Genomic DNA, 13,841 nt, shown 5'->3' with positions numbered 1-13,841 from the left:
ACTACAGTTAATTTTCCATATATCTGAGCAAAACGAGTTATTGTGTGTCCATGTTTATCTCATCTAGGCATTGCATCTTTCCCTTAACTTTTGTGTGCTTTACATGAAAAGTTTTCTGTGTAAATTACCTATTCTACATCTACAGCTAATGCTTGTGTAACCCAGTGTGCCATTCAGGTGGGTCTACTTGTGTGTCAATATAATTGTCAGGTTTGGTTTGAAAGGGTTTCTTGAAATATATTCCCACATAACTTTTTAAGTATCTATTCTCAGTTGCAAAATATATTACACACTGTCAGTGCAGTTTCAATGCAAAAATTTTAAATCAAGCTAGGGAATATACCAATAACACAGTTCCAGCATGCCTCAGAAATTTAATTTTAGTTGCTTCAACCAATGACAATTACGGACCAAGTCTTGCACTGCCCTGTTTTGCGTATTAACCCGTTGGCTGACATGAAGGTGCTGGTGGTCACAGCAGATCGCTCTGCTGGGGCCAGCAGGTATCAGCAATTTTACACTTTAATCTTACTGAGGAAAAATATTTACTTATATTTGATATCCTTTACCATTTCCAGGCGATTTTTCGGTTTGCGGTATTTTTATTTAAATATCTTACAAAACCAAATGATTAAATGACTACAAAGTTATTCATGAATTCAGTTTTAGATACATATTTAACATAAGATATTTAACTGTGTAAAGGATAATTCCTGAAACAGTAATTAGCATTCTAGCTGTATCTTTTTAGCCAAGGCTGTACAGATGCACATACTTCACACTAGTTCCTAAATGACTGCTTAACACATTGACTACCATGCTGCAGACAGCAGAGCAGCACACTTAATGCTGTATGCCACACCTGGTGGTGAAACATCAATCACTAATCATGTCAGGGCCAAGAAATGCAGAAGATAACCTCTCAGGGAGTACTATAATCTCATAATGTAAAATTATAACCAAAAAGGCCATTTCCAATTATGTCTACCAAGCAAATTATGCTTTGAATCAGTGATTTCTTTTTCCATAACTGACTAGTGAACACACATACCAGAGGATGGTGGATATTTATACTTTGCCTGTGAGAAGGAGCTATGCACATAGTCCAATTTACGTTGAAATTATCACCTGGGTATTTTAATTAAATTTGGTCTACTATAAGCAACATGATAAAGGAATCAAAAGAAAGACACACACAGAATTAATTTCTTTATTAACAATGCTCGGATTTCCACATCACCATAGAGGTACCAAGCTGGATGCGTTACTCGTTTTTTTACATGGCGAGTTTCCCCAGTAGGCCTATAAACCATGAAACAGACAAAAAATGCTACTTCTCGTTGTCTTCTCTTCCTTGGACTTTCACTTCAGAAACTCTGAAACAAACACATTACACCACTCACAAATCTGGATTCAGTCACTGCAATTCGTATCTATTTTACTGTCAAAAATACTGACTATGATCAATGATTAATTGTGAACATTCAAAAGTTTTCAAATTTGCCGGTTACTGAAGTTAGAATACAGTTACTACACAATTTTGATCAGGAACAAGTTACGATGATTGCAACTTAAATACCGAAGCCATTTGTTATGAGAATACGCCGTTACCACCAATAATCCACATAGATGCATTGAAAGAAATTTTACTGAGTAACATAATGCATCAGAATACTATAGGCACAAAGAATGAAATTTCTGTAGATTTACCATATTTTACTTTTCTTGCGCATGATAAGATTGCTAACGGAAGTTACTTACCGTCCATTGTCTGGAATATAAACTATCCTTTTCCTCTGCAAACATGTGCTTTTGCAGCAAGTATTATCAATTTTTTTCCGTGATTGAAAAGCTTCAACGCACACAAATCCCGCCATCATACACAAATCCACACGGCGTCAGTATGTCATGTTCAAAGAATATCCGCGTTTCGAAATCTACCAGCGATATTGGCTAGCATGAGAGAGACGTCATGCCATGATATGACGTCATGATTCCTCAGGGCCCGCGAGACACAACAAGGGGAACTTATTTCTGCGAAAATATGACGTATGTGATAAAACGAACTTCATTTTCCAGCACAGTGAAAAATTTTGCAAGGTGGCGCAACGTATTTGTAGACAGTTTCAAGTTATATTCCGTCGTAAGATAGTAGTCGGCTAGTGTGTACTGATAAGTTTAATGTGAATGTTGAACGAGATGTCGCACCATAGTTACATTAAATACAACGCCTGAACACTGAAAGGTTAGCTGACAATCCGAAACTAGTTTCAGAATTTTCATAATGTTGTGGTAGTCACATTAGCGCCGTCTTAGTTAAGTAACAATGCTGCGAGGAGGCATATAGTATAAACTTAAATCCAGTCCTGTTAGTTATTTAAAAATGTTTCCATAAAAATTGGGTATTATGCATAGGAAACTTTGACGCATTTTCCCAAACTTTCAGATGTCAAACCCTAAATCAAGGTAACAGGTGTAACGTTACCACCAGTTTATAACACTGTGTGTTGGGTTTTGGGGTCATGCCTTTCGGAAGCTGAATGTTTGCCGTTGGTGCTTGTTGGGTCGGCAGTAGCACGCTTCTGTTTACCGTCTATAGTTAGCAAGAAATAAATTCTCTTAGTAGTAGTAGTATGTTTGGGTGACATTTCTCAACACTAAAATAAAATGTTAACTCCGATGTACTCGCACTCAGAACTAGAAACGAACATAACTTTATTCTCCTTAAGCTATAGATGTACACTATATGAAGCAACCCTTCTTATGCAGGGCTGACGCTTGCCAACAGTATGCAAATTTCAGTGACATCTCTCACCAGTGCAAAATTTATGGGCAGCCAAAGGATAAAATTGACTGTCAGCCCACACTAGTCACTAGATAAGTGTCTCAGTGTTGCACATACCAATGAAAATTTTATATGTGCCTTACAGTTGTATCTTAATGTCACTTAATAACATTGCGTAGCATAAATTTTTGTTTCATCCAGAGAGAGAGAGAGAGGATGTATGTAAAAAATGGAGTAGGCTAGGTTCCTAGCACTTAAGATCGTAAAATAGTATGTGGAACAACTCTTTCTAAAGATCGATAAAGCAGCTGCTGACAGCTTTTATAAGGTTACGCAAATATAACTGGAGCATCACTGTTCATGGAAAGTTAAATGATGAATTTCTGTCGGATAGTTCTGATCATGAACATGAGGCATTAGTAAATTCCCTGTGAGGATTAAAGGATATAGTGCAAAAGCCATAGAAGGAAGGATAGATTAGGATTTAATGTCCTGTTTACATTGGGGTCATTGAAACGAAGCACACTTTCTGAAAGTTTTAAGGATGGACAAGGAATTTGGCTGTGACCTTCCTAAGGAACCATCCCAGCATTTTTCTGGACTGATTTAAGAAAAACAGAAAAAACACCCATACAGGATTTGTATTTAGACTCACAAAGTCCATGGTTTATCTGACTGTGATGGGCAAATGTAAACTGTAAAATATGTCTAATAGCTAAGTATAGATCACCGAATGAAAATCTGATACCCCAGGATCATGAACAGTGATGCAATCATGGTTGTTGGAGAGAAATTACACATACCAGTATATTGAATGGATTATTCCTATGGTTGAAGCCTATTGTTTAAGAAGAGACCACTACCTGGTTCTGTGGCAATGCTGTAGCGTGTAATTCAAACTCTATTACCATCAGTATTCTGAACTCCTCCAACCTATTTTTTTTTTATGTGAAACAGACGTAATGCAAAAAAATAAAAATACGAAATGTGACTGCAGCAGTGGTGAATATTATTAAGTAATAAACCATCAAACCTAGCTGTCCTAATGAACTTCAGTGTTCAAAAAATAGCTCTGACAGAAATCATGGCACTTTCAAATCATTTGCCACCAACTTCAGTTAGTACTTCTTCAGTGTGGTGGCAAACAGAGCACCCACTAATAAACAACAAAATACAGATGCATTGGGTTTACTCCTGCAGACACTGCATGTATTGCCAGCAAATTTTAGTTTAAAAGATACAACCCTTAAAGTGACTGCAGAGTTCACCAGATCCCAAATGGTTTTAATTATGCTGACTCTGATGGTGTTTGGAACAGAATATTGAAAATCTTATCCCGACTTCGCAGGATTGCCCGTAGGCTATCTTCATTATCAGTCGGTGACTTGGGGCGACACTGGCACTGTAAACACATCTAAAAGTTATGGCCACTGATAAATTTTGTTATTCTCAAGATTAAAAAACTGTTATAGAAGTGATAATTGTTTGGAAGTTTTGTTTTAATGCCTCCTTGGGTGTAAAAATGTTAACATGTGTATTCACAGGGAATAGTTTGAATTTTAGGGGAAAAAAGAAGAAGAAAAGGTAAGTACTTGCTGCAGTATTCTTGTAAACAGCATTCAGTGACAACAATAGCTTTTTGCATTACTATATTGAACTTGCCACATGTAATTGCAAGGTGTAGGTATGATAAAAAACAATGTGCATAGGCCTATATTATTCCAGTTTTCACAGACACCGTCAATCTGTCTTGTGTTAGTACATATCCTGCTGAATGAAATCAAAGTTTATTAATCATTACCCAGGGATCTTAACCAAAATTACCAGGCAGCTTAGCATATTACACACAGTATTTGAGCCTCAGAGTGCATCGTTTGTGAACAGCTGACAGATTATCCTAAAACGTGCACGATAAATATGAAGCAGGTTCCTGAAGAGAGCATAGTAAATAAACTGCATTAATCAATGTGACTGACATCAAACATACTGTCGACAGATGTGAAGCAACCATTTTAACACTTTGATTGCCAACTGCATAAAATATAACTTCACAAAATTTTATCTGTGTGCCACATTAACCCATGTGAGAGTCCACAGCATGCTTTGTATACATGCAAAGAGTAGCTGGCTTTGTTACCATGGTAAACATCTACGAGTAAACTCTCAGTTAAGTCTTGGTTTAATTAAACAGTGGTGAAATAAACTTACATAATATTAGTTAAAGCACTTTTTAGCTAAACAATAATGAAATAAACTTTTGTTGTCTCTCTGTTGCCACAGACAGGTGTTAACCCACAGTAACAATCCATTTGAAACACTAAACAGCACAGTTGCATCAGATCCCAGCCAACCACTCATTCAGTTATTAATTATGTCGTAGACAACCGCCAAATTGTGGGATTGTGCTGTTAGCTCATAACCTGGATCATTTTCTTGAACAGAATGTACATTTTTTCTCATGTAGCTCATTATTTATTTTACATTACTGCTGTTCATTTGGGCATATGACAACACAATTTATCACTTTGTTAGCTGAACCAAATGAAGGAATAGGCATGGGCTTGCCATTGCAAAACAACAATGAAATAGTGCAAAACATTTTTATTTATGGTTGGCATACTTTGTACATACTGGTCGAAAGTTAAGTAAATACAATTCGCAGATATATTTTCATTTAAAAGCTCTGTGAAATGAAATTGCCGAAGGCCTCGATAACCCCAAAATGCCATGACAGCTGGTCTGCTGCTTGACTTCAGGAAAGTCTTTGATGCTGTTCACTTCAGTGTATTACTTATGAAAATAAAACAGTTGAGTTTATGAAAGACTGCAATACTGTGGTTTGACGAATGTCAGTAAATCATCAGTGAGTCAGAGAAGATGTCATGGGAACATGCTCACTGAATTCCTCAGGGTTCCGTTCTTGTTGCATTTCTTTCCGTAGTGTGCATCAATCACTTTGTATCTGTGCAACATTATTGTAATTACTACTTCTGTGCTGACAACATCTAGTAATATCTTTAGGCAGTCATAAGAACATTGTTGATGGTCTATCAATTACGAAACATTACTGTTATTTATTTTTGCAGTGGGCACAAAACTTTTCCGTAAACTAAATGCTAAGAAGTTGCAGGCAGTCCTCATATGACAACAAAAGTTTGTTAAGTGATTACTCCAATAATCTTTGATAGCCAGTCACCGTATGCAAAACAGTAAAAGTTCTTGACATAATCTTTGATGAGCATCTGCATCAAGAAGAGCAAACTATCACCCTGTGCAAGACATCATTTTCTTGTCTACGGTAGTCTGGCTGGGTTTCCCTTATGGAACAGATGTATTCCATGGTAAGGGAGGAATTTCCTATACCTGCTGTTATTTACTTGTTTTTATTGGTCATTGCTGCTGATGTGGATACTTTCTAAAATGATTGCTCAGAGTTGAGTTTAAGTATTGTACAGAACTTAAGGAATTTCACATCTGCAGTGTTTTCTGTATAAACTTTAGCCTAGATTTGGTCTAAGGGTGCTCTTGAAAAATGTTGATTTTGGCTTGAAAAGATGATCTTTTGTACCAGTGTAGTCTGATGGGCTTATGCGAGACAGCTTTTATTTGTATTAATTGCCAAAAATGATCAGTGTGCAAAATGTTCTACATGTACAACACAGCGTCTGCTCTCTCTCCTTGTAACTTACAACAGCACAATTGAGTACTGGTGCTGAGTTCTGCCACCCTTTTTGTGCTGTTGACCAATGTGTTACTGGAAATGTAACAGAACTATGAAGAATGTATGAGACTGCTACTGCTTCCATTCACAATGTGTGCATTTATATTTATGCCTTCACATTCATACTTGGGCATTGGAACATAGTTCCAGTATCTGATAGTTCGATACCTGAAATTTGGAAATGTCTCTCATTACTAACACCGGTAAGGTCATGTCTAAGTTTAAACTATGAACCCTTTCAAGAAAGTCATATAATAAGCACTTATCCTTTCATGTGAGGATGACATTACTTGTTGGATTTCTGTATCTCTTGCTCTGTAGTGCAAGTTATTGTATGTTTTAAGGACTGCTGTACAATTTTTTTTTTTTTTTTTTTTTTTTTTTTTTTTTTTTTTTTTCTGAACATTTTGAGGAAAGATTGTTAGAGCCATATGAATTCCATTGTTACTTATCCTTGTTTATTGTTTCTGACCCTGAAGCGTAATAAGCAAGCTTTCTGCTGTGATACAATCTATCTTTTGTGAACCGATTAATAGTTTTTACATTAATGGGCAAATTTTTTAAGCAGGGGCAGCAGCTGTATGGGTTTATTATAAAAATACATAGTCCTCAAACAGTGATATGTGTGGCCCTAGCCCCACCTACTATGCTCTGCCTAATTAGCCCAACCATCATCCCCATGCAGTCCTGTTCAGCTGTAGTCCCATTCTCATGAGGTACCACCTGTCAGCAGGCCAGCTGGTACCAATGCAGTGGGCCCAAAGTCAGCCACCATAGAAGTTATCCTCTGCCCTGCATTAACACATTTTACACTGATGTGAGAAAAATCAGGGGATCTGCTAATATGGTGTCGGACCTCCTTATGCCCAGAGCAATGCAGAAACTCAATGAGGAAAAGGCTCAAGTTTTTGAAAGCCCCATGCAGAAAAATTGAGCCATTCTGTCTCTGCAGCCATCCATAATTGCGAGATTGTTGCCGGTGTAGGCTTTTGTGTGCAAACTGACGTATTGATTATGTCCTGTATATGTTCAGTGGGGTTGGTGCTGGATGATCCCGGTGGCCAAACGATTAACTTGAACTGTCCAGAATGTTCTTCAAACGATTGCGAATAATTGTGGCTTGGTGACATGACATTGTTATTTGGGAAATAAAGTCCATGAATAGATGCAGATGATCTCCAGGTAACCAGAAATAACTGTTTGCAGTCAATGGTTGGTCCAGTTGCACCAGAAGAGCCAGTCCATTCTCTGTAAACACAGCCCAAACAATTATAAAGCCACCACTAGCTTGCACAGTGCCTTGGAGACACTCTTAGTCCATGGCTTCATAGAGTTTGCTCCATGCTCAAATCATACCATCAGCTAGTACCAGCTCAAATTGGGACTCATCTGACCAGATCACAATTTACCAGTCATCTAGGGTCCTACTGATATCATCGCAAGCCCAGGGAGGTACTGCAGGTGATGATGTACTGTTAGCAAACTCACTCATGTTGGTTTTCTGCTGACATAGCCCATTAATGCCAAATTTGGCCACACTGTTATAAGGGGTATGTTCATTGTACATCCCACATTCATTTCTGCGATTGTTTCAAGCAGTGTTGCTGATCTTTTAGCATCGATAATTCTGTCCAAATACCACAACTTTTGGTTTTTAAGTGAATGCTGTTGGCCACTGTGTTTTCCACGGTGAGAGGTAATTTCTGAAATTTGGTATTCTCAGCATGCTCTTGACATTGTGGATCTTAGAATATAGATTTCCCTGATGATTTCCAAAATGGAATGACTCTCACGTCTAGCTCCAAGTACCCTTCCGCGTTCTGAGTCTGTTTATTCCTGTGGTATGGCCATAACCACTTTGGAAACCTTTTCACGTGAATCACCTTAGTACAAATGACAGCTCTGCCAATGCACTGCCCTTTTCGCAGCACTGGAACAGTTCAGCAAAGTGCACAGTGGCACCACTATTTCTGTTTTCTTCTTGCTGTGTCATCTCCAAGCATTCCCTATTATTTCTCATTCTTTCTCTGTTACTGAATTCCTACAGTGCTGCTGCCGTAAATTTGTTAGTCATTATTGACATTTTACAAGAACATAATCAGAAAAACCAACACAATGTTAATAAGACTGGAATTTCTGGAATTCCATATAATCATTATTATTACTATTTTTATATACTGATCACGTGTTACACGTATTGTATTGCTAACACATGTTGTGACTGGATGACTGTTCAGATAGTAGTGAGGGCATGAAGGCCCCAGCCTAGCCTGGTGTGAAAAATACATTAGTGAATAAATATGTAAATGAAATAAGGGCAAGAGTCCTGGCATATTTTGTGTATTTTCTCCTCCTTGCTATCTTAAGAGATTATCTTATGGGATGGTATTTCTGAAGTAAATATAGTATGTTTTCAGCAGATGCTAACAGTAAGATTATGGTGTGGAGTAGATAACCTCACATCTGCAGAAGCCTATTGAAGGAAGTTGGAATTATTGCACTCACTTCCCAGTGTATTCACTCATTAACAGCTGTTTGTAACATTAAATACAAATTTTAGCAGAAATGAGATTTACAGTACAAAAATAATTTTCATCTAGAGTTTGCTTCCTGATATAGGATTCATGCCATGTTTGCACTGGTGGTGGAGAATCATCAAGTCCCCATCTAACACAAGGGAATAAATTGGAAATAGCAACAAATTCAAAAGAAAATTACAAGTACACCGTATTCATCACATTTTTTTTATAATGTGGGATAGAATGTTCCAGTTGCTGTACGGCAAGCAGTAATGACTGTAAAGGTGCATGATAAGAAGTATTGTAAATCTGACTGATTATTTATGGATTAGATGACTATATTCCTCAGAAATGCTGGTGTAATGTGATAACTGTTAAGCTAGAGATATTTGTCTATAAATAAGGAGGCAGCAGCTTCTTTCAGAGTAGAGCTTTCTTGCTAATTTATGTAATCAAATGTAGCTGGTGTCAGCATGAACAGCAGTAAACAGGGAAGTGATAGTCTGCTGTTAACAGTAAACAGATTAAGTTTCTACAATTTCCTTGTCTTTTGTTGGTATGTACCCTGACTCATTCCACATATGTGGAAGTTCACCTTTTTTGATGAGATCTACAGAACACAATGAATGAATGAACTGAATGCCCAGGATCATAGTCTCACAGCAAATATTAACCAAGCTTTTATGTTTTGTAAGTAGATCAACTTTGGAGATAAATTATGCTTTCACCGTTAAGTCCTTGATGTATGACAGGAAGAAAAATGGTGTCTTCTACAATGGTAATCAGTAACGCTGCATATTTGTTTTGAACGGATTAAACACCACCTCATTTGCAACTGTGCTTGTTCGTACATTTTAAATATGAAGGTATTTGACACATTTGTGAAATATGTTTTGGTTGTTACAGGTCATGGCCATGAGCTCTCCTGGTATACCTTTGAGAACATCAGAGGATGCCGATACAGTTTTTAACAGCAGTGTCTTTCCCACATCTACTGCAGATGGGGATAACATATCAGGTGTGCCACTGGTTTCAGACCTCGAACTGAATGACAGAAGACATTCAGAAGGAGATGGTCCTTTACGAGCAGCCAGCAGCACTTCGAAACAGGGCTGCAGAGGCACCACTGTAGATGACCTGCCAGATGAACTGATGCTGGAGATTTTCTCGTATGTGAGCTTCAGTGAAAACATTAAAGTTTTACAGAACGTGTGTACTCGCTGGAGAATTCTGGCCCAGGATGCTCATTTGTGGCTTCACGAGAAGTACATTGTTAGGTAAGAAGCTACGATTCAGTGTCACTTGCAGACAGCGCTGAGGAGTTCAGAATGAGCCTTGTGCAGCTGAGTCTGTGCTATGACATTGAGGTCTTTTGTGGTGGCATCTCTGTATCAAATCACCTCACTGTTCAGACTGCATCAGATTGGAGTTAAAATTTGAGTTTTAAAGATTGACACTGTCTTCTTTGTCAGGAGAGGACTCTCTGCTGAGAGCAATGTCCACTTCCTTTATTGCATTTGTTCTGAACTCCTCTTCGGCTGGGTGATGTCTCCCAGAGAACAGGAGTCGTGTGCGCAAATGCAGGAAATTGGTAATGTGGCGGTGCACCTACCTTCAACAGGCCGTGATTAAGGAACTGACAAAGAAGACTGTGTGACTTTTTGGAAGCTCAAGTTGTAACTCCAATTTGGTGCAGTCTGAGCACCGAGAAGATTTTCTAGAGAGTCTGTCTTGTTTTGGAGCTTCCTGGCAGATTAAAACTATGCACCAGAATTGAACCCAGAACCTCACTTTTGTGGGCAGTTCCCTTACCGACTGAGCTACCGGGACATCTCTCATAACCTGTCCCTACAACTTCACTGTGAACAAGACCTTTCCCAACCGGTGTCCATAACATCACTTCCAACAGGACTTCTCCCCTAATATGCAAGTCCACAAAACTGCCCTGCATGTCCCACAGAAGTGTCTTAGCCACAGGATAGGGGGAATGTTTCCGGTCCCAAAAGTTATGTAGCAGGGCTATTGTGAACTCTGGAAATTAGGAGATGAGATGCTGGTGAGACTAAAGCTGTGAGGGGCAAGTCGAGAGCCACGAGTCGTGCCTAGATGGGAAAGACTGGGACAATGGTTCGAGTAGCAATGAGGCAGAAAATTTTAATCTGGCAGGAGGTTTAAAAATTAAGGTTAACATGTTTCCATCAACTGAATAAACATTAATTCTCTAGTTATGTGTTTATATTGAATTAATATTGGTTTTTGGAGCATCAGTGATCATGTATATAATTAACTACTCCACTGCTATAAGCTGTGCAGGGTATCTCAACACTGAGATTAATATCTCTGAAATAAATTGTTGTACGTTCTTTGTGTTCTTTCTGTTAGTGGGCATTTGACCTGTTGTTTGATGTAGAAGAAAGAAAATTTCTGAAAAAGACTTTTTTCTTATAATGTGGTCTTTTTGGATAACTATATCTGAAAAAGTTCAGATCACTCATTTTATATAAGTTCCAGTACAGAGAATTGCTATCAGAAATGTTAATATAGTTCAGTGACAGATTTGTATGTTTCAATTGACAGGTGAGTATCGGCTTTTCCCCATTGCACACAACAAAGTTTGTTTACAATGAATATGTTTTTTTATTTAATTTTGCAATAAAGAACTCAAGATTGTTGTTGTTGTGGTCTTCAGTCCTGAGACTGGTTTGATGCAGCTCTCCATGCTACTCTATCCTGTGCAAGCTACTTCATCTCCCAGTACCTACTGCAGCCTACATCCTTCTGAATCTGCTTAGTGTATTCATCTCTTGGTCTCCCTCTATGAGTTTTACCCTCCACACTGCCCTCCAATACTAAAGTGGTGATCCCTTGATGCCTCAGAACATGTCCTACCAACCGATCCCGTCTTCTAGTCATGTTGTGCCTCAACCTCCTCTTCTCCCCAATTCTGTTCAATACCTCCTCATTAGTTATGTGACCTACCCATCTAATCTTCAGCATTCTTCTGTAGCACCACATTTTGAAAGCTTCTATTCTTTTCTTGTCTGAACTATTTATCATCCATTTTTCACTTCCATACACTCTGTACAAATACTCTCAGAAATGACTTCCTGACACTTAAATCTATACTTGATGTTAACAAATTTTTCTTCTTCAGAAACACTTTCCTTGCCATTGTCAGTCTACATTTTATATCCTCTCTACTTCGACCATCATCAGTTATCTTGCTCCCCAAACAGCAAAACTCCTTTACTACTTTAAGTGTCTCATTCCCTAATCTAATTCCCTCAGCATCACCCGAGTTAACTCGACTACATTCCATTATCCTCATTTTGCTTTTGTTGATGTTCATCTTATATATCCTCCTTTCAAGACGCTGTCCATTCCATTCAACTGCTCTTCCAAGTCCTTTGCTGTCTCTGACAGAATTACAATGTCATCGGCTAACCTTAAAGTTTTTATTTCTTCTCCATGGATTTTAATACCTACTCCAAATTTTTCTTTTGTTTCCTTTATTGCTTGCTCAATATACAGATTGAATAATATCGGGGAGAGGCTACAACCCTGTCTCACTCCCTTCCCAACCACTGCTTCCCTTTCATATCCCTCGACTCTTATAACTGCCGTCTGGTTTCTGTACAAATTGTAAATAGCCTTTCGCTCTGTGTATTTTGAAAGAGAGTATTCCAGTCAACATTGTCGAAAGCTTTCTCTAAGTCTACAAATGCTAGAAACGTTGGTTTGCCTTTTCTTAATCTAGCTTCTAAGATAAGTCGTAGGGTCAGTATTGCCTCACGTGTTCCAATATTTCTACGGAATCCAAACTGATCTTTCCCGAGGTCAGCTTCTACCAGTTTTTCCATTCATCTGTAAAGAATTTGCATTAGTATTTTGAAGCTGTGACTTATTAAACTGATAGTTCAGTAATTTTCACATCTGTCAACACCTGCTTTCTTTGGGATTGGAATTATTATATTCTTCTTGAAGTCTGAGGGTATTTTGCCTGTCTCATACATTTTGCTCACCAGATGGTAGAGTTTTGTCAGGACTAGCTCTCCCAAGGCTGTCAGGAGTTCTAATGGAATGTTGTCTACTCCTGGGGCCTTATTTCGACATAGATTTTTCAGTGCTCTGTCAGACTCTTCACGCAGTACCATATCTCCCATTTCATCTTAATCTACATCCTCTTCCATTTCCTCGAGTACCTCTATATATACTCCTTCCACCTTTCTGCTTTCTCTTCTTTGCTTAGAACTGGGCTTCCATCTGAGGTCTTGATATTCATGCAAGTGGTTCTCTTTTCTCCAAAGGTCTCTCTAATTTTCCTGTAGGCAGTCTCTATCTTATCCCTTGTGAGATAAGCCTCTACATCCTTACATTTGTCCTCTAGCCATGCCTGCTTAGCCATTTTGCACTTCCTGTCAATCTCATTTTTGAGACGATTGTATTCCTTTTTGCCTGTTTCATTTACTGCATTTTTATATTTTCTCCTTTCGTCAATTAAATTCAATATTTCTTCTGTCACCCAAGGATTTCTACTAGCCTTTGTCTTTTTACCTACTTTATCCTCTGCTGCCTTCAGTACTTCATCCCTCAAAGCTACCTATTCTTCTTCTACTGTATTTCTTTCCCCCATTCTTGTCAACTGTTTCCCTATGCTCTCCCTGAAACTCTGTACAACCTCTGGTTTAGATAGTTTATCCAGGTCCCATCTCCTTAAATTCCCACCTTTTTGCAGTTTCGTCAGTTTTAATCTACAGTTCATAACCAATAGATTGTGGTCAGAGTCCACATCTGCCCCTGGAAATGTCTTACAATT

The 13,841-nt window shown here is 38.3% G+C and overlaps 1 protein-coding gene across 1 annotated transcript in view; it reads left to right on the top strand.

Annotated features, from left to right (window-relative positions):
- Nucleotides 1–1,992: 1,992 nt before the first annotated feature.
- The window catches only part of LOC126106387 (uncharacterized), an 89,020-nt gene continuing 77,171 nt past the window's right edge, over nucleotides 1,993–13,841 (top strand). Inside the window, exons 1-2 of the mRNA XM_049912653.1 lie at nucleotides 1,993–2,100; nucleotides 9,932–10,302. Of these exons, the coding sequence (XP_049768610.1) occupies nucleotides 9,935–10,302 (368 nt within the window). The 5' untranslated portion in view covers nucleotides 1,993–2,100; nucleotides 9,932–9,934. The remainder of the gene's footprint in view (nucleotides 2,101–9,931; nucleotides 10,303–13,841) is intronic.

The sequence above is a fragment of the Schistocerca cancellata genome, chromosome 10 (genome assembly GCF_023864275.1).
Source record: "Schistocerca cancellata isolate TAMUIC-IGC-003103 chromosome 10, iqSchCanc2.1, whole genome shotgun sequence".
Lineage (NCBI taxonomy): Eukaryota > Metazoa > Arthropoda > Insecta > Orthoptera > Acrididae > Schistocerca > Schistocerca cancellata.
The sequence above is the reverse complement of the archived record's forward strand: the minus strand, read 5'-3'. Positions and strand labels throughout refer to the sequence as shown.